The 18713-nt window shown below is 49.6% G+C and overlaps 1 protein-coding gene across 5 annotated transcripts in view; it reads left to right on the top strand.

Moving 5' to 3' along the window:
- FLI1 (Fli-1 proto-oncogene, ETS transcription factor) overlaps nt 1-18713 on the top strand; it is a 106559-nt gene that overhangs the window by 65522 nt on the left and 22324 nt on the right. For all 5 annotated transcript variants that reach the window (XM_051812451.1, XM_051812450.1, XM_051812452.1 and 2 more), the window contains 3 exons: nt 725-936; nt 10104-10258; nt 13244-13447. In XM_051812451.1, coding sequence (XP_051668411.1) covers nt 725-936; nt 10104-10258; nt 13244-13447 — 571 coding nt within the window. The remainder of the gene's footprint in view (nt 1-724; nt 937-10103; nt 10259-13243; nt 13448-18713) is intronic.

Genomic DNA, 18713 nt, shown 5'->3' with positions numbered 1-18713 from the left:
GCAGACCTTGGCAGATGCACTTTGAATCACCAGGGCTGTGCCAAAGCCATCAGAGCCCAGCTTGCTTTGTGTAGGAAACCTGAGCACATCAACCCAAGGAAGTGCATGATCAAAACTTTTTGTCAACAGTTGGAGTTTTAGCAGGGGAAAAAAAAAAAAGGATGACCATTTCCTGTTTTTAAGCATTTCTAGAAATGCATAGTTTGGTAAAGCACCAGTCCTACACTTCCCACAAAATAAACAAAAAGTGTAAAGTAATGCATTTTTTCCCGCACCACGAACACCCATAACTCTGACCTGCACTGGCTGCTCCTCCTTCAGCAGTAACCTCAAAACACACACAAACCCCGTGAAAGGAGATGGCAGTGCAGAAATGCTGCCCACTGCACACCCCTGGGCTGAGCCGGGAGCAGCAAGAGCGTGACCTCAGCTGGAGCAGGGAGGGACGGAGCAGCCCCTTCCCCGTTTGCAGAAGTGAAGCCGAGTGCCGGTGCCACCCCGAGCGAGCACAGGCAGCAAAGCACAGCCAGGCCAGGCCAGCCCTGCTTTGCATAGGGGTTGGTGGCCCCCGGGGGCTCTGATTCAACCTGCGATCCTGGCAGATGGTGGTTGCAGACAGCGCGGGGCAGCTGCGGCCCTGCAGGTGCTCTCCAGCTCAAAGGAGAACTGCAGAGGAGTTGCTGGTTTAGTCACAGCTCTGAGGGCCTGTTTTGTCTCTCCCCAGGAGGCTCTGTCGGTGGTGAGCGACGACCAGTCCCTGTTCGACTCCTCGTACGGCGCTGCCCCCCAGCTCCCCAAGGCAGACATGACGGCCTCAGGGAACCCCGACTACGGCCAACCCCACAAAATCAACCCCCTGCCCCCGCAGCAGGAGTGGATCAACCAGCCCGTCAGGGTCAGTGTCAAAAGGGAGTATGACCACATGAACGGATCCAGGTAAGAGCCTTCCCACACCTACTGCTGGTTGTAAATCACAGAATGTCCTGGGTTGGAAGGGACCCACAGGGACCAACTTCTGAGTCCAAACTCCACATGAAAGCACAGCATGGACCGTCCATTCCTGCTCCTGTCCTGCCTATCAACAGTCCCCCTCTCTGGGTAGGACCACTGTAGGACCATATCCCTCTCCCCCTGCAGTTCCTTCATTGTGACTCATTTTTTAATGAGCAGAGCATCTCACTCCGGCAGTTCTTCAGGATGGATCCCATCAAACACTGGGATCCCAGTCCCCACAAACCCTGCCCAGAGCAGGGCAGGACACTGCCAGGGCAGAGCTCACACATCCCATCACCTAGTTCAGCATCCCACGGATGTGCTGTGGTCCAAGGGCTCACTAAGGGGGTCAGACCATAATAGTTGGGGTTTGTACCAGTGCTCCAGAGTGAAGCAGTGACAGCTGCACTCCTGGACTGTCAGGGCTGCACTGGAGGGCCCTTTTTACTGCATCTGAACTCTATTCCTGCTCCACCAGGGCAGAAGCAACCCTGTGAAACTGGAGAGCTGTTCGATGGAGAAGGGAAAAAGAGGAGACGAGGTCCTTTAGGGCAGAGTATGAGGTGTAACAACACAAAAGTCCTGTACCCACGTCTTCTGTGTGGATATCAGTGACCACTGGTGACACAGAGTCCAGGAGAGGTTGGAACAGAGTTTTAACACCACGGGGTCACTGGTTGTGGTGTAACCTCTCCAGCTCACAGCCAAAAGAGTAACAGGCCATTCCCCAGTCATTTGTAGTTAGAGCTGGAAGAGGTGAATCATTTCCTTGTTCAATGACAAATTGAATGACTTGAAAACATTTAATTAGCACAGCTCAGGTTGCCTCTTTTAAAACCATTACTTCAAATCCAAAGCTTGGAAACAAATCCCACCTTCTTGCACATAAAATTTCATTTTTTTTTCAGTTTTAAATATATACAATATAGATAAACTTTTATTTTTTAGCATAGGGTTTTAGAGCTCATATTAATTTTAAATTTTATTTTAATTTCAAAGTCACGAACACCTCTAGAGTACAGTGTTAATAAACCCTCAAGGGTTTTTCTGCTCTAGGGTTACTTTAGCAGCACATTTTCCTGGTTTCTGAGAACAGAGTTGGAAACAGAAAGCAGCCTTGCACTTTCAGACTTCTGCAGTGAGATGATGGTGTTAAAGACATCAAACAGCAGCCTGTTTTTGTTTCCTCGTAAGAGTACAGTAGATGCTGATTTTGCTCTCAGATAAAGGTCTCTGCAGCAGTTGCTCTCTCAAGGTGATTATTTGTGGGCTGAACTCGACCTTGCCCTGGTTGTACCTCAGGATCATTTCTCAACTACATAAAATCTATGTGGATTTTTGCACCGGTGCTTCCAATCTCAGAACTGAGGCTGAAACGGGGGGAAACAAGTTATTTCCTCAAAGACACCATCCCTGGATAACACAGAGACAAGGATGGATCTTGAAAGCTCCAGCTGGGGTTTTTTGATGGTCATGGGTTCACCTTTGGCTCCCAGGGCTGGTTTTCTTAGGAAGAGGAAGCCCTTTGTAGCATTGCCAGGCTGCCCACGGCAAGGCCAGGCTGGATGGGGCTCTGAGGAACCTGGGACAGTGCAAGATGTCACTGCCCATGGCAGGGGTGGGATGAGATGGGCTTGAAGGTCCCTTCCAACCCAAACCATTTTGGAATTCTCTGACTGCATCAGTTGCTCACACCCACAGTGTCAGATACACACTCACAGTGTTTCCTCCCATCACACTTGTCTGTCTCACTCAGGAAATTTTGGAAGGCCAAGGGAACAAGCAGTGCTGTCACATCCACAGGCATCATATATTTGTGCTCCTCAGCCCCTGGACAGATTTTGAGTGTGGGCACTTGTATCCCCAAATTGTCCATGCATTGCATTCCCTACCTGGGCTGTCCTTCCCTTGGGACCCTTCCATGCCAATGTCCTCATCTGCTCAGGAAAAAGGGAAATAATCTGCTTGGACAAAGGGATTCATTACCAGCTGGAAGAGCCCTGGGAGCCCCAGAGAAAGGCCCTCCAGGAGTGTGGTGGTTCTGGGCAAAAAGGAAATCCTTCCTTATGGGCTTGCTCGAGACTACAAGGTTCTTGGGCAGAAAATAAGTGTCCTCAGTGTCTCTAAAGGAGGAGTGAGAACCTCCCAAGCTGTCAGACAAAAAGAAAAGGCTGTTTTGCATGTCAGGACCAAGCACTGCAGTAGTTTCCAGCCTTACCTTTTGATAACTTTTGATAAGCACAAGAGCTCCAACCCACCCATGACATGAGAACACTCCCTTGGCTTCTCCAGCCTCTCCTCCTGTTCAGGGCTGAAAACGTAACATCCTTTCCTCTTGTGTGCATCACAGTCCATGGGGTTGGACTGGGCCACTCCTCTGGCAAAACCAACACATGTGGGAGTGACAAACACCAATCCCAACACAAACTTACTCCAGCTGCAGGTGGACCCCAACCCCTGTCCCCCTCCCTCTGTCCCTGCCTCTCCTGCTCTCTCTTGTTTCTCAAGGACACTCTGCCACCGAGTTCCAGCTGCCTCTCACAGGAGCAGCCTTTGTTCTGCCTTTATTCTGCCTCTATTCTGCCTTTATTCTGCCTTTCACCTGTGCTGTGTGGAGAGGGGGGTGTGTGTACTCAGGGACAAAGCTGCAGGGGGCTGCCAGGGGAGGAGCTGGGGACTGCAGGGGACAGTGCCCAGCTTTGCTTCTCCCTCTCGGAGACCAGCAGCAGGCCTGGGGGTGTGATGAGCTGGGTTGGTCCTCAGCAGGGTGGGAGAAGGGGTCTTTGAGGAACCTCTCCAAACTTGTTTAGCAGAGACCTCCAAGTCCTCCAAGAAACCCCAACCACCTCTGTACCCCACAGCAGATTGTCCTGGTTTGCTCTCAAATTGGAAAGAATCTCCCAGATAACTCCATTCCAGCTATGTGCAGGGGATGCCCAGGCAGGGATCTGTGTTTTAGGAGAGAAGATGGGATTTCTGTGTAATTGCAAGATTTAGACAGAAATTTTGTGATCATTTCCAGGATTATCAGACCCAGATGCAGGTTATGGCTTAAAACTCTGCTCTTGCCTTCACAGACAGCAGCTTGCTCAGAGTAAAACCCAGGGCTACATTTAATTATATTTAAAAAAAAAAACAAAATAAACAAACAAAAAATCTTTCACATCTTAAATTTCAGTGAATGAAGGAGAAGGATTATTTAGGAAAATGTTGGGTGAAGTTTAACCCAATTTACAGTCCACATTTATAACAGATTTTTTTGCTTATGTTTTACATAAATTCCAAATGCAAAGAGTGAACCAGGCTAGAGAAATTCCAGATCCTGACTGTATTTACTGAGTTACTACAGGTCTGCATTTGTAGCTAAATTCAGGGAGTGATTTTTAAAAAGATGTTACAAAATTTGTCTGATCTTCAAATGTGGAAGAATGTTCCAACATGCTGATGTGGGCAGGGATGTGGGCAATTCCAGGATTTTGTCCAGCTAAAATAATGAAGTCAGTGCTTTGAAAAGGGTTTGGAGACATTCTTTAGAGACATCCCAGAGAAGCTGTGTCTGCCCCATCCCTGGAAGTGTCCAAGGCCAGGTTGGAGGGGGCTTGGAGCAACCTGGGACAGTGGAAGGTGTCCCTGCCCATGGCAGGGGGTGGAATGGATGGACTTGAAGGTCTCTCCCAACCCAAACCACTCTGGGATCCTGTGATTTTATATTTCTCTTGCTTTAGAACGTTGAAATATGTTCTGAAGGTCCCCAAGTTCAGCGACCTCAGCGGGGTTTTGGGCCACAGTAATCGTGTCAAACAAACGCAGGACCATCCGCGGTGTCCGCAGGGCTCGCTCCCCTCGGAGCAGCGGGTGAGCCCTCTAGTGGGATCCGGGGCTGCCTGGGACAAACAACCGGAATTTTCCCCACTTTCTGCGGCTGACCCTTCTTTCTGCAGCCTCACAGTGACGGGCAGTGTGACTCCCCTCCCGAGGCCTTCCCGGGAGCAGGGGTAAAGTGCAGGTGGATGCAGGTTTGGAGGAGCTGACTCTGCTCCCGGCCTGTCAGAGGGAACCAGAGCAGAATCCCAGTATGTCTGTGCTTCCTGCCTTCACTGCACACCAAAAAATAAACTAAAATCTAATTTCAAGTGTAACTATGAAAGCTGAGATGACCAAATGGGGCTTTACACAAAAAAGTGGCAAATTCAAAAAGAAAAGAAGGTGGCAAGAATGGAGGCATGAAAGGATAGGAAGAGAGGGTTAGAAAGGAGGAAATATCCCCCTGATCACAGCTGAGTCAGCGTCAGAAATTCCTGAAATCCCTTATTTTGTTCCTTGGAATGGAAGCCAAAGGTGATTCCTAGACAGAGCCCTGGGACAGTAATTGTTTTGTTTCCAGGTGTCTGGAACCCAGGCTGAAGCTGTGCAGAGGGTTTATTAGTCAGTGCCAGGAGAGCTGCTTTCCCAAACACCACACTCTTGGCATCCCCAGAGACTGCCACTGGAGCTGCTGGAATGAGGAGCCTTTGGACAGACAGTGGGAATGGGTTCTGCTTCATATTCCTTGGCCTCTGTCACTGCCACAGGGATGTTGTGAAAGCAGCCTGTATCCATTCACCTGGGTAGATCCACGTTTTCTGCCCAGAGCCTGAGCAAATCCAACCTGCAGAACCACCTGAAAGTCTGGAGTCTGTGAAAAACCAAGGATTAATCTGGAATCTGCAATCCCCTCCCACAAACATTTTCAAATAAGGAGGAAATCTTTATCTAAATTCAAGCCTGCCTGTGGGCAGTGCATGAGCTAAGGAAGGGGTGATATTCCATGGATACACCATTCCTGGTTCACAGCTCCTGCTCTCATCAGATACCATTGTTGTTCCCACACTGCATTCTCTGTGGCCACAGCTACACCCACCTTCTGCTGGGATCAATCCCACTGAGGCTGGGGCAGGACAGGAGCAGCCATCCTGGAGTGCAGAGAGGGTTCAGTCTGGCACTGCTGATTTCCCAGGAAAAGGCTCTCTTTGGATCTGGTAGGAAATGTCAGGATACACAGGACAAAAAATTAAGGATCTTCTCCCATTGCTGTCACTAAAGATTTCCTGGTATTTTCTTAAGGACAGATCAGTCTCCTGCCCAGGGAAGTTTGGGTAATGCTGTTCCCAGTTATGCCTGTCCCATGGACTGGGATCCAACCAGCCTGAAAAGTTCCTCAGAGGGAATGGAGGCAGCCCCACAGACACAATCCTGGCAGGTACACGGAGCACATTCTGTGTCCTGCAGGATTCATGGAGCAGCTTCTCCTCCCACAGTGGTTGGTGGGGGCACCTCAGTCCCTTCAACTTCAGATCTTTTCTGATTTTTTCAGGTTGTCTGGGTTTGGCTGCTGAGACTCACAGAGCAAGGAGGGGGTAGAGAGGGTCCAAACTGCCAAACCAAGAGTGTGTGATGTGAAAACATCATCCCCAAACCACGGAGGAGATGTGACAGCACCGGGGTCACTGCTGTCTCTGTGCTGGGGGGGTCAAGTGAAGATGCTGAGCAGAGAGAGCAGAGACAGCCAAGGGCTCTGTGGTCTGTTCCTGAGGGTCATTTCATGCCAGCAGAAAGCAGGGATAAACTGTTTAGAAGATGTTATTATCCAAGAGTCTGGATATCAGAGAATCATAGAATCCCAGGATGGTTTGGGATAGAAGGGACCTTAAAGACCATCTTGTTCTACCCCCTGCCCTGGGCAGGGACACCTTCCACTAGCCCAGGGTGCTCCAAGCCCTGTCCAACCTGGCCTTGGACACTTCCAGGGCTGGGGCAGCCACAGCTGCTCTGGGCAACCTGTGCCAGGGCCTCCCCACCCTCCCAGCCAGGAATTCCTTCCCAATATCCCATCCAACCCTGCCCTCTGGCAGTGGAAAGCCATTCCCTGTGTCCTGTCCCTCCATCCCTTGTCCAAAGCTCCTCTCTGAGAGCCCCTTTAGGCCCTAGAAGGGGCTCTCAGGTCTCCCTGGAACCTTCTCTCCTCCAGGTGAACCCCCCCAGCTCTCCCAGCCTGGCTCCAGAGCAGAGGGGCTCCAGCCCTTGGATTTACTCCAACAGCTCCACGTCCTACTAATATTGGGGGAGCCTGAGTTGGACACAGTACTGCAGGTGGGGTCTATGGTGGAACAGTATCCTAGGGGTCTGTATGAGCATTACCCATGTTATTATTTCACCATAAATAGTGTGTGTCTCAGCTGCAGGGGTTATTTTTCCTGGATAATTTTAACCCAGAGCAGGGCAGTGAGGGTGACCCCTGCAGAAGGACCTGAGGCAGCAGGGAGCCCCTGGGATGTGCTGAAAGCAGGGAACTGTGGTGCCTGAAGGAGGGAGAGTTCATCCCAAAGGCAGGTGGGAATCCACACGTGGGGCTGTGTGTCCAGCTCTGCCCCAGCCCTGGGCTGCCCACCCCACCCACACCAGCTGCTGGGCCCCAGGCAGGGCTGGAGGAGGTTGGTCCCCTCCCAGGGCCAGTCTGACACCCTGGAACATGGATGCTCTCCCGAGTCTTCCCAGGACAGGCCGTTCCTCAGCAGAGAATCAGATCCTTTGTGCTGCCTCGGGGCTTTTTCTCTGCCAGCATAGGCAGCATTTAACACCTGACACAGAGCATTTCAGCAGAGTCTGAGCCATGAGCACATTCCCCTGAAAACCCGTGGCCCTGCAGTTGCTCAGCCTCTCCTCACTGCCACGGGGACATTAAACCTTCAGCAGTTCCCTCTCCGAAGGCAGATTTTGGTTCCCTGCCTGGAAAAACAGTAGGCGAAATAGTAAAACCTTAAATTCGAACATGTGTAACTTATACATCTTATTTCCATTTTCAAGCAACATTCTCTTAGTAAGACATGAGGAAAAAATTACCATCTGCCTCAGAATATCTCGGTGGAGCATTTATCTCCCAGCCACGATAACCAAAGCTCAATAATTTCTCCCTCCCCCCCCCAGTTCAGGTTGAGAGACAAATTTGTTTAGTGTCCTGACTGGGAAGCCTTGCCAGCTGAACTCAGAGGGTGGGATTTGCTGCACTGTCATAGTTCTTACCCTGCAGCAAAAGGTTTCCTCCCAAACCACTTGGCTTCTGGCAGAGAAGGAGGATGGCTGTGGGATTAAACCCGTGGCCTGAACTGCCCTGGATGTGGGCTCTGGGATTGCTTTGTGAAGAGATTGGGCACGAATTCACCCTTGGGAAGGTGAGGGCAATAATGTGCCCTTCCCTGGGAGGTTCCTCAGAGCTGGGATGTTCTCTGTGTGTGTGGCAGGCTCTGGGCTGGTGTTTGAAGTGACTAAAAGTGTGAATTACTATTACAGCTGGATAAAAACACAATCCGTGCTCCCATCTGTGGTTGGAGGCTCACAATTGTCCCAGAGCAACCCAGAGACTTGCCAAGGCTCTGCAGGCAGGCCAGGGCTCAGCACAGAGCCACCTGAGCTGCTGAATGTTCCCTCCACATCACCCCATCACCTCCAAGTCAAACTGGGGCTGGAGCCTCTTTCCCAAACCATTGCTGTGCTCTGGAGTTCCTGACTCGAGCCAAAGGCACCCAAGATTTCCAGATTTCCTCTCCAGGACTGGGGCACTGTTAAGCACAGAATCATAGAACCACAGAATACTAGAATCCCAGAATTATAGAATCACAGAATCATAGAATTACAGAATCCCGGAATCATAGAATCACAGAATCCCAGAACAATAAAATCACAAAATCACAGAATCCCAGAATCCCGGAATTCCAGAATCCCAGAATCAGAGAGTCAGAGAATCACAGAATCATAGAACACTAGAATCCCAGAATCATAGAATCACAAAATCCCAGAATGAGAGAAACCCAGAATCCCAGAATCCCAGAATGGCAGAATCATAGAATCATAGAACCCCAGAATCATGGAATCTCCTGGTTTGGAAGGGATCCATCAGGATCATCGAGTCCAACTCCTGGCCCTGCACAGAACAGGAGTGTTCTGTGTGCTGAGAGCCTTGTCCAAACACTCCTTGAGCTCAGACTAAGAACAGACAAGATCAGTTGTGTTCAGCCCTGTGGAAATAAGGCTCTTCCTGCTAATATTGAGTATTGTGCTGTGACTCCCCTGTCCCTTTGGTTGGTATCTTGAGTTCCATGTTAATGCCACGAAGGTAGTGTCCCTGTGTCCATGCAGAGCTCTGCAGAAGTGCCTCAGGACATGGGATGGGCAGTGTCTGTCAGGGGACAGGCTCCACGGAACAGGAAGGTTGTTTTAACACCTGGAAGAGCCCCAAAGGGCTCCCAGGAGCACCCAGCTGTACCTGCAGGGTTGCTAAAATGCACTGAGCAACAAAGGATGGAGGGCAGTGGAGGTGTGACCAACAGGCCCATGTGACAGGCTTGTGCTCTTTATGCAGTTTGGGAATTTCAGTATTCCAGAGGTATTGAGTATGGCCTGCAAGCAACCACTGCCTTGTCTGGAAGTCATTCCTCTTGGATTCTGCAGATCTCTCTCCTCCAACTGGTTTCATTATCAGAGATCCCCCAGTGAGACTTGTCGTTCATAGATCACCCTGTAGATCCCATGACAGGTTAGGAATGGCCTCTCCCACCCTATAGATCCTGGGACAGGTCAGGAATGGCCTCTTCTACCCTATAGATCCTGGGACAGGTCAGGAATGGCCTCTCCCACCCTATAGATCCTGGGACAGGTCAGGAATAGCCTCTCCCACCCTATAGATCCTGGGACAGGTCAGGAATGGCCTCTCCCACCCTATAGATCCTGGGACAGGTCAGGAATGGCCTCTTCTACCCTATAGATCCTGTGACAGGTCAGGAATAGCCTCTCTCACCCTATAGATCCTGGGACAGGTCAGGAATGGCCTCTCCCACCCTATAGATCCTGGGACAGGTCAGGAATGGCCTCTCCCACCCTATAGATCCTGGGACAGGTCAGGAATGGCCTCTCCCACCCTATAAATCCTGGGACAGGTCAGGAATGGCCTCTCTCACACACAAGAAACTCCTGTTAACGTTCCACCTCCGGGGTCATTGCCATGTGTGTAACCCAAACCCCTGCAGGGCTGGCAGGGCACAGTGATGGTGACTCAGCTCTTTCCTTTCCCTTTCCAGGGAGTCCCCCGTGGACTGCAGCGTGAACAAATGTGGCAAGCTCGTGGGAGCAGGGACAGAGTCCAACCCCATGAGCTACAGCACCTACATGGATGAGAAGAACGGGCCTCCCCCCAACATGACCACCAACGAGAGGAGAGTCATCGTCCCAGCAGGTACCACCAACCCCTTTGGGTCCTGGCTGCTTGCACTGAATCAGGACAACAAGCAGACAATTAGTGCTGCTTCTTTTTTTTTTTCCCCTCCATTTTTTTCCCCTGGAATGAAGAGTTGTTTTGGTGTGTTGAACCAAATCCATCTCCCGTCATGTGTTAGAGGAGAATCTGCTTCCTGGGACACACAGAGGATGATTAAAGAGCACAGTTCATAGGCAAGACTAAGCATGAAGTGGGTCCAAATCATAACTCCCATGATGCTCCCAGCATCCAGATGCACTTTCATGTCATATTGATTGACTCAAAATGAGCTATTTTGTTTTCATTTTTTTGTTAGAAGTAGAAACCCAGAAAAATTATATTTTGCAGGAACTGCATTATCCTTCCAAAAACTGTAACACAGAAACATTCCTGTCCAGCTCTGTTTGCATTTGATATCCACATCTGCTCTCTGGAATTGGCAGGATGCATTGGATGCATTTGGATAGTCAAGGGTGAGCTGCTGGGGAGGCAACCGGTGAAGGCTGAACCTGGAATGAGGAGCCTTTTGCCCTGCAAAGTTTACAAACACCAGCCATACAAACAGGCAAGCCCAGGAACTTTCCAGCCAAGGAGCCAAGTGCTGGCCCAGTTTCTGTCCCAGAACTTGCTCTGATTTGGAGGGTTTCACCCAGGGCAGGGAGGGTTGCCCTGAGGTTGTGCCCAACCCAGCAGACAAACTGCTGGCAGGACGAAATGCTCTCGTGGAATTCAGCTCTGCTCTCTGCCCATGGCTTGGCCATGAACAGATGACAATTCTCAAGCATTTGGTTGCCATTTAGGATGAAAAGGAAGAGCCAGTAAAAGGCTGACAGCAAATCTCCAAGCCCCGTGGAAGCTGTCCTTGGGCCCTGCTCTGAGGGACTGGCTGAGCTGTTTGGGGACAGCCCCGGGGCCATTTGCAGTGTCAGCACTGCCCAACCAGTCCTTGTGTTATCAAAGGTGCTCAGCATCCATCCTGCTCCCCACCATGCTGTTTAGGCATGTTTAAAAACACCAAGGGTGAGCTAAAGTTTAGCATTGTTGAAAGAGGGGAAATTTTAGTGCCCTCGGTGGAAGAAAAGGTTTCAAATCTTCTCTTAGAAGGGAAGCAAAGGAAGGGACTTTTTCTCCCCATGGTGAGCATCCACAACTCAAAGCCTTGAGAAACTTGTGAAATAGCAGTGATTTACCAGACTTTGGAAGACAATAGTGAACATCATCCCAGACCTCTGGCTGCAGGACATGAGAAGACTCATCCAAGAAAGGCATTTGGAAATTTTAATATAATCCAGAATTGAGATTTATAGTGCATTAGGGTGAAGATAAGCAAGAATAATGTCACATTAGTCTTACAATAGTAGTAATAACAAACTCCAAGCCATGTTTCAAGAAGGCAGTTTTTCAGAGACCATTCAATGTCTTTTACAGTGTTTAAAGGGAGGCCACAAATTCACTCTGCCCTCTAGATGTTGTGTGTTTTTGCAAAACTCAAGACAAATAAGTCTTTCAATTAAAAAAAAAAAAAAAGAATCCTCCCTTGAATACTTCCATTGTAAAATTTGCAGCCTTTTGCCAGTGCTTCGAAAGCAGAATTTAAATTAACTTTGCCAAGACATGAAGGAAATCCATGTGTCGTTCCCAAAGCAGACTTGCAAAGGTAGAGAGTTTTAAATTCCATGTTTAGAATTGAGCTGTAAGCAACCCAGGTTTACTGGAGCCTCAGTGGGGAAATGTCACAGTTATCAGCTCAGTGTTCCATGGTCCCATTTCTCCATTTCATGCTGTTATTCTGGAACTGGAGTGCCCAGGAACGCACCAGGCAGAGGCACTGCCTGACCCTGTGTGCCCAGGGATCCCCACACCCTGAGCACACACAGTTTACAGCCCTGGCCCAAGGAATTATTTGATAAAGTTATTTTATAAATCTGTGGCAGAGGCATTTCTTGTCCCTGCCCAGAGCACACCCTGTGTCCTTCTGAGCCACATTCTCTGCTCCTCGGGACCTGAGGCGTTTGAGGTTTGTCTTGGAGCATTGGCCCAGCTGTTAATGACACACCAAACATCTCCAAAGTTTCAACTTCACTTTGCAATCCTCTCCAGCTGCAACAGAACATGAATTTGCAGCTTAAATTTTGAAATGGGCTTCGTGGGGAGCAGCAGCACAGGAAACATTTGAGAAGGCAGATATGCTCTGCAATGACTCTGTGAAATGGTATCGTGGCACAAGCCTTGCTGGGGCCTTCTGAGCTCAGGCTCTTTGCAAAACTCAAAGGCTGATTTCTTTTTTTAACTCCCTCCCCATGGGCTCTGAGTCTCCAGCCGGGTTCAATCTCTCTCCTACGTCACCACCAGCAATAAAGATTCCCCAGCTGGGGCTCTGCTGACAGTCCCTAATGATGCAGGAGACGGGATAGAATCCACATTGCCCTCCGAGAGCTGGAGGCTTTTCCAGGAGGTGGAATTGTGTTCCTGTCAGCAGGGTGAAGCCTGTGACTCACAGCCATGGCAGCCTGCTCTGCTTAAGCAATAAGAGGGTTTTTTCAGAGTCCCTTTGCTGACCATAAATCCCCCCATCCTCCTTTCAAATGTCAGCTCTGGGGACCTCCTGGTGCACTTGTGAGGGATGGTGGGACTGCAGAGCCCTGATGTCACTGCAGAGCCACTGCTGGGACAGGCATCCCCTCTCAAAGGGATGAGTTGCCTTTGGGAAGCTTTTTTCCAGGGGAAAAGTCCTAGTCCAATGTCACCAGTGTTGTTCCCAAGCAGAGGAATAAGATCTGGGCAGGTGGGAGGCAGTGCAGTGACCTGCCAGTGTATCAAGCACAGAGCTTGCTCATCTTCCAAAACACGTCGGGATCAGCGAATTCCATGTGTTTGGCTGTGGGAGCAGTGGTTAATGCTTTGACTGGGCTGCAGTGAGTGCTGGAGGCTCGTGTGTAACCACCCCTTGTGCTTCCCTGGCAGATCCCACCCTCTGGACCCAGGACCACGTGCGCCAGTGGCTGGAATGGGCTATCAAGGAGTACGGATTGATGGAGATCGACACCACCATCTTCCAGAACATGGATGGCAAAGAGCTCTGCAAGATGAACAAGGACGACTTCCTCAGAACCACCTCCCTCTACAACACAGAAGTTCTGCTGTCTCACCTCAGTTACCTCAGGGAAAGTGAGTATTGCCCTGGCTCAGCCCTGCCCTGACACACTGGGAGGAGGAGCTGAAGTGGGTGTTGCACTTCTAGGGATCTTCCTGCAGGATGATGAGGAGAGAAGGGGAGGGAAAATGAAAAGAGAAACACAGGCAGAGACAGCAAACATGGAAACAAGGAATAAAAAGTGGGTTGGAAAGCTCAGATTAACTCAGATGGAGCTCCTGGTGCTACCAGGGAGGTGAAGAACTGAGCAGGACAATGAGATCAGATAGTCCTACAGATTATAAAAACATCTGTGGCTACGTGATATAAATACATATATTTGCTGTAGAGATCAAACCCAACATTAACTGATGTGGCACAGGCAAATTATCCCCAAATTTGCATCTGGAGGGCTGTGCCCTTTCCCTCAGGCTTCTGGTGAAACTTCTTCAAAACAGGACCCACAACTGGCCTGAGCTGGAGATTTCCCGTGTTCCTGGAGGCCCAGGTTGGTTGGAAAGAGGAGAAAAATCCAAGAGTGACTCCCCAGATGTAAAGGTGCTGAAGCAGACACCATGCAAATGACCCAAAACTCACAAAAAACCTGTGGAAGTTCTTTATTGCTCCTCTCTGTCCCACAGTAGAGCCTGGGATGGACCCAACAGTCCTTTTTGCTGCAAACCAGGAGCTGTGAGCAGTCTGCTGAGCTACTTCTGGAACACCATTATCTCAGCAGTCCAAACAAGAATGTCCCCCTTATTGATGGCACAGGCTCTCGAGGGAGTCTTAGTTTCCAATATTTCTGTGCAACCATCAGCATGTCCACAGCTTCCAAATGTCTCCCCTTCATCTACTAAGGGAGCCAAAAGCATCTCCTTCCCTCACAAAGGTGTGCTAAGGATGACTGTGCTGGGATGAGGCCAGAGAACTGGAGCTGAGCCCCACATGCTCCAGGGTTTTTTTAAGTGAAACAGCTTTTGTAGCAGTATGATTATTTAAGGACTCAAAAATCAGGAGAAGGTGCCGTAAATCAAGGTGGGAGCACAGGGAGAAAAAGAAAAAAGTCCATTTTCTCCACTAGAGAATCAAATTGTGATGGAAAGGCAGCTGAAGATGTCTCCTCTGGCCAGTGCAGGCAAGGATGACAGCATTTATTGAGGGTGTTCCTTCAAAGCTGTGCAGTGCTGGTCTCTCCCTGCCTAAAATCAGTGGGAGCTTTAGAGATTACAGTGGCACTAGAGTTAGATCACAGATGGGTGCCTCTGTAAGCCCCACCTTTATTTTTTTTTTTGAGAAGCTGAGCCAAGGAAATGATTCACAACAAATAAAAGCTGTTGGATTTGAACAGTTTTTGTCCCTTGTGGCTTCACAATAAAGTAATTTCCCATCCAAAAGAATTGGTGGATTCCATCCTGTTTCATCAGCAAAGAGCTGCTGGGTCACAGGACACTTTGGAAGGCAGGTTTGCACACAGGATTACACACTCTTCTGGGACAGGGAAGGCAGTGCTGTGAAGGCAGAGCTGCTTGGGGCAAACCTGCTGACTTTGGGCAAATCAGGTTCTTTGTAACCAGAAACGTGTCTAAATTCCCAAAGGATAAATCCTCAAGTGAGACACTTGAATTGCCTTATTGCTAAGGCTGGAGAATGGACAGGGAGAGAGAGCTGTGTGGGTTTTGATCAGGCTCAAATTCACCAGGCTGAATCTGAAAGGCTTGGCAGAGGAGTTGGATTCCTCTCTTTCTTTAGCTCCACACGGCATCTCCAGTGCCTGCTGTCCTGACATTTGGGGTGTTCAGAGTCAGGATCAGGGCAATCACATTGTTGATCTCATGGCATAAGCCTGAAGACCTGGATTCAGTGGCCACCTTTCCCATCTGCTGCTGCCCATTTGCTCAGGAACAAATTCCCAGTTGATCCCACCAAGCTTTAGATGCCTGAACTCTGGTCACACTCTGGTCTCCACTTACAGAACAGAAGCCTCAGGGCACGGTGACGTTCAGGAAAACAGTCTCCTGGTTCACATCTTGCTTTAAATGCCTGAAATGAGGAGGAATAATCTTCTGCCTCGGTTCCTCTGGGCCTGTTTTACTTTCTGCAAAATGGGCCCAGTCCTCCTGCCTCCCATTGGTCTCATCCATGGACATGGGAAGCCTGTGGAGCAGGACTGTGCCTCCTGTCTCCCACGAGGGCTCGAGGGAGCCCTGCTGCATTTGCTGCAACAATGATCATAAAACATAACATCCTGCCAGGGGAGTACCTACAGTGATTTCTGTGCTCTTGAGCCAGTGCAAAACCCCAGCAACTTTGCTGGATTCGGGCAAATCCTTTATTCCCTTTTCACCTGGAAAGGAGGGTTCAATCCCAGTGCATGCCCAGCTTTTCTGATTAGAGATCTCTCTGTGCTCAGACATCACGGAGTGCTGTCCTTGCTAGAGCAGCTCCCGTGTGCCTGGGGCAGCCTCCAGGAGCATTCCTTTCCCTGCAGCTGTTCCCAGGCTAAGGACAGGCTGGGTTGGGGATCGCTGGTAACTCCCTCCCGGAGTAACGCCTTCCAAAGGACCTGATTGTTTTTCCAGCCTGGCTTCCAGCGGATGTTTAGTGCCGAGCTCTGAGCTCAGTGCCATGGGGAGATGGGCTGCTTTTTCATCACTTTTCCCCCTCTGGAAGGTTGGTTGTTCCAGAGACACCCAGCTGTGCTCCTGCTCAGGGTGGGGCACATGTGATGGCAACAAACACAGGAGAATGTGAGGGGGTTGCAGACCCACTGGCTCAATTACCTCTGCCCAGTCCCTCTCCTGAAAAGTGTTCATCCTCTCAAGGTGGGAGGATGGGTATGTGAGGCCAGTGGGTCCTCAACTTTGGTGTTTGTTTTCCAAGAATCAAAGCTGCTCTGAACTTTCTGAGCGTGTTTGCTCTCCAGGCAGGGAGAGTCCTTCAAAATGAGCTTCCTCAGAAGGTTTTCAACATTTTACCCTCCTGATCAGGGTGAAAACGTTCTTAAAGCTGCCTATGAAGTACCTTATTTTGGCACATCTGAGTCCAGATAGAAAAGACAAACCAGTAACATCTGCAAGACCACAACAAAACCTCAGTCTTAGTTTTGGAGATAGAAGGTTCAGGTGAGCTACTTAATATAGCCAAGACTAAACCAAACTCATATCAATCACCTTCAGTCTCCAGGCAGCACTTGGGTCTGGATCAGAATGGTGCAGTTGTTTCCTGTTTCCTTTGCTATTGAAGGAGTCAGGAATTCCGGTGGCTCTGATCTTTGGGAGATTTCAGATTCCAGCCCCAGTTCTGCAGCACTCTCCACTCTTTGGAGCCTCTCAAAGCATCCCAGTAGCTTTTTCAGGGAACTTACTGTCCATCCTCTCCAAACAATCATCTTTCTTTATGTGTTTCTCCCAGTTGTCTCTCCAAAATTGGGAAGCCATGCCTTGTTTTTCCTTCTCTTTGTTTATCCCCGCACACCTTGGGATTCCAGGCTGACTGATCTTTTTCAAACACGTTCTGCCTGGTGAATCTTCTCCAGGCAGCCAGTGGGAAGGGAGATTTAATGTTTCCATGCTCTGTTTGGGATGAAGATCAAAAGAAGCCCGAGCTGTCACCTCCCTGGTGATGGGGGTCAGTGTGTGGGGTCTACAAATAAAAAGAGCTTGAAGGGAAAAGAATGAGACTGTGGTGAGAAGCAGAAATCTGCCTGGTGGTTTCAAGCCATGTATTAATGCCAAAGAAAACTATCCTGCTAAATGCAGCAGAACCTGGGTTGTACCAGGATCTGTGGAGGGAAGGCCACGGGGCTTTCAGAAAGGGAGGAGAAAAAAGACTTTTTGATTAAATAGACCCCAAGACTGTGAAACTGAGATGTTCCTGCACCTCAGAAGGATGAGCTGCCTCGTGAGAGGGAAGGTTTTACAGGGAAAAACCTCTCCTGCTCTGGTTTTCAGTCCTTCTCCACCTTCCTTTGTAATTAATGCAAGGGAAATAAAAGAAAGGGAAAGGTAGGGGGAACCACAAGGTAAATGTTTAATATTAATTATAGGAGACTGTATTGATAACACCAGAAAAATCTGCTCTAATCTCCAAGGTCACACCCCCAGTGAGGGGCAATAAGAACAAACCCAAAATTCATCCCAGCCAAAGCTTTGCCCAAGGAGTGCGTGAGGGAGCAGCCTGGCCTCTGTCTGTCTGCTTCCCTCTGTCCTGAGCTGTCTGTGCCTTTCTCTCTTTTCCTCCTTCATTGAAACCCTTAATAGGAAACACATTTCCCTTTCTGTGGTGTTCCCACCAGAAACCTCAGACTGCCGGGCAAAGGTGAGAACTTTTAGCAATTAAACTGGGGGAGGCGCCGGCCCTTTCCAGTGGCTTGGGGTGCATTTTTTTGCCTAAAGTAGCTAAAAGTCGATCGCACCGGCTTGTTCGCGGCTATTCATCACCCCGCCCCCACCTCCTCCTGCAACCAGGCATTCGCAGCCTATTCAGTCATAGGAAAGCTGTTCCCGAATTCCCCAGCACTGCCCTGTCTGGCAGGGCCGGGCTGCGCTGGGGGTTGCACTCAGGACTCCTTAATATACCCTGAAAAGCAGAGAGGGGTGAGCAGGAGTTTCCCCACAGATATGCAAGAAAGAAACGCCAAAGCCAGAAACCACCTGATGGGAACACGAGTTCTGTGGATGGGAACATGAGTTCTGTGTATGAGATCATGAGTTCTGTGGATTAGAACATGAGTTCTGTGGATGAGAACACAAGTTCTGTGGATGGGAACACAAGTTCTGTGGATGGGAACACGAGTTCTGTGCATGAGATCATGAGTTCTGTGGATTAGAACATGAGTTCTGTGGATGAGAACATGAGTTCTGTGGACAAAGCTGCTCCAACTCCTCCAGCAGCATCAAAAGGGCAGCAAACCTCTCTAAATACTGAAGCCAATCTTTGGCTGTCCCAGCTTTCCCAGCCAAGGTGCCCTTGGGATCCCTTTGAACTCTTTACCTCCCACTTCACTGTGTTATCCATCCTGGCCTTTTGAAGCATCCCATCTTGCAGCACCTGGTAGAATCCACCCTCCAGGCTTTGTTTTACAGCCCCTTCTGCCTCTGTGTGAATGCTGTCCTTGGCTCTGTTTGCATTTGGGGAAGGAAAGGAATCCATAGGAATGGAGGGCAGAGGGCCAGGAGGATCCAGCACCTGCAATGGCTCTCAGTTCTGGCAGCCTGATCCTCAGCTCCCACAGGAAAGCAGGACACACTGGGATACTGAGGGGCAAGTGAGGTCAGGGCTGGTTGGGATCATGTGGATTAG

Source organism: Manacus candei, unplaced genomic scaffold, assembly GCF_025592945.1.
Source record: "Manacus candei isolate 608988 ecotype Guabito, Panama unplaced genomic scaffold, ASM2559294v1 h1tg000086l, whole genome shotgun sequence".
Lineage (NCBI taxonomy): Eukaryota > Metazoa > Chordata > Aves > Passeriformes > Pipridae > Manacus > Manacus candei.
This window is presented reverse-complemented; position numbering and strand designations above follow the sequence as displayed.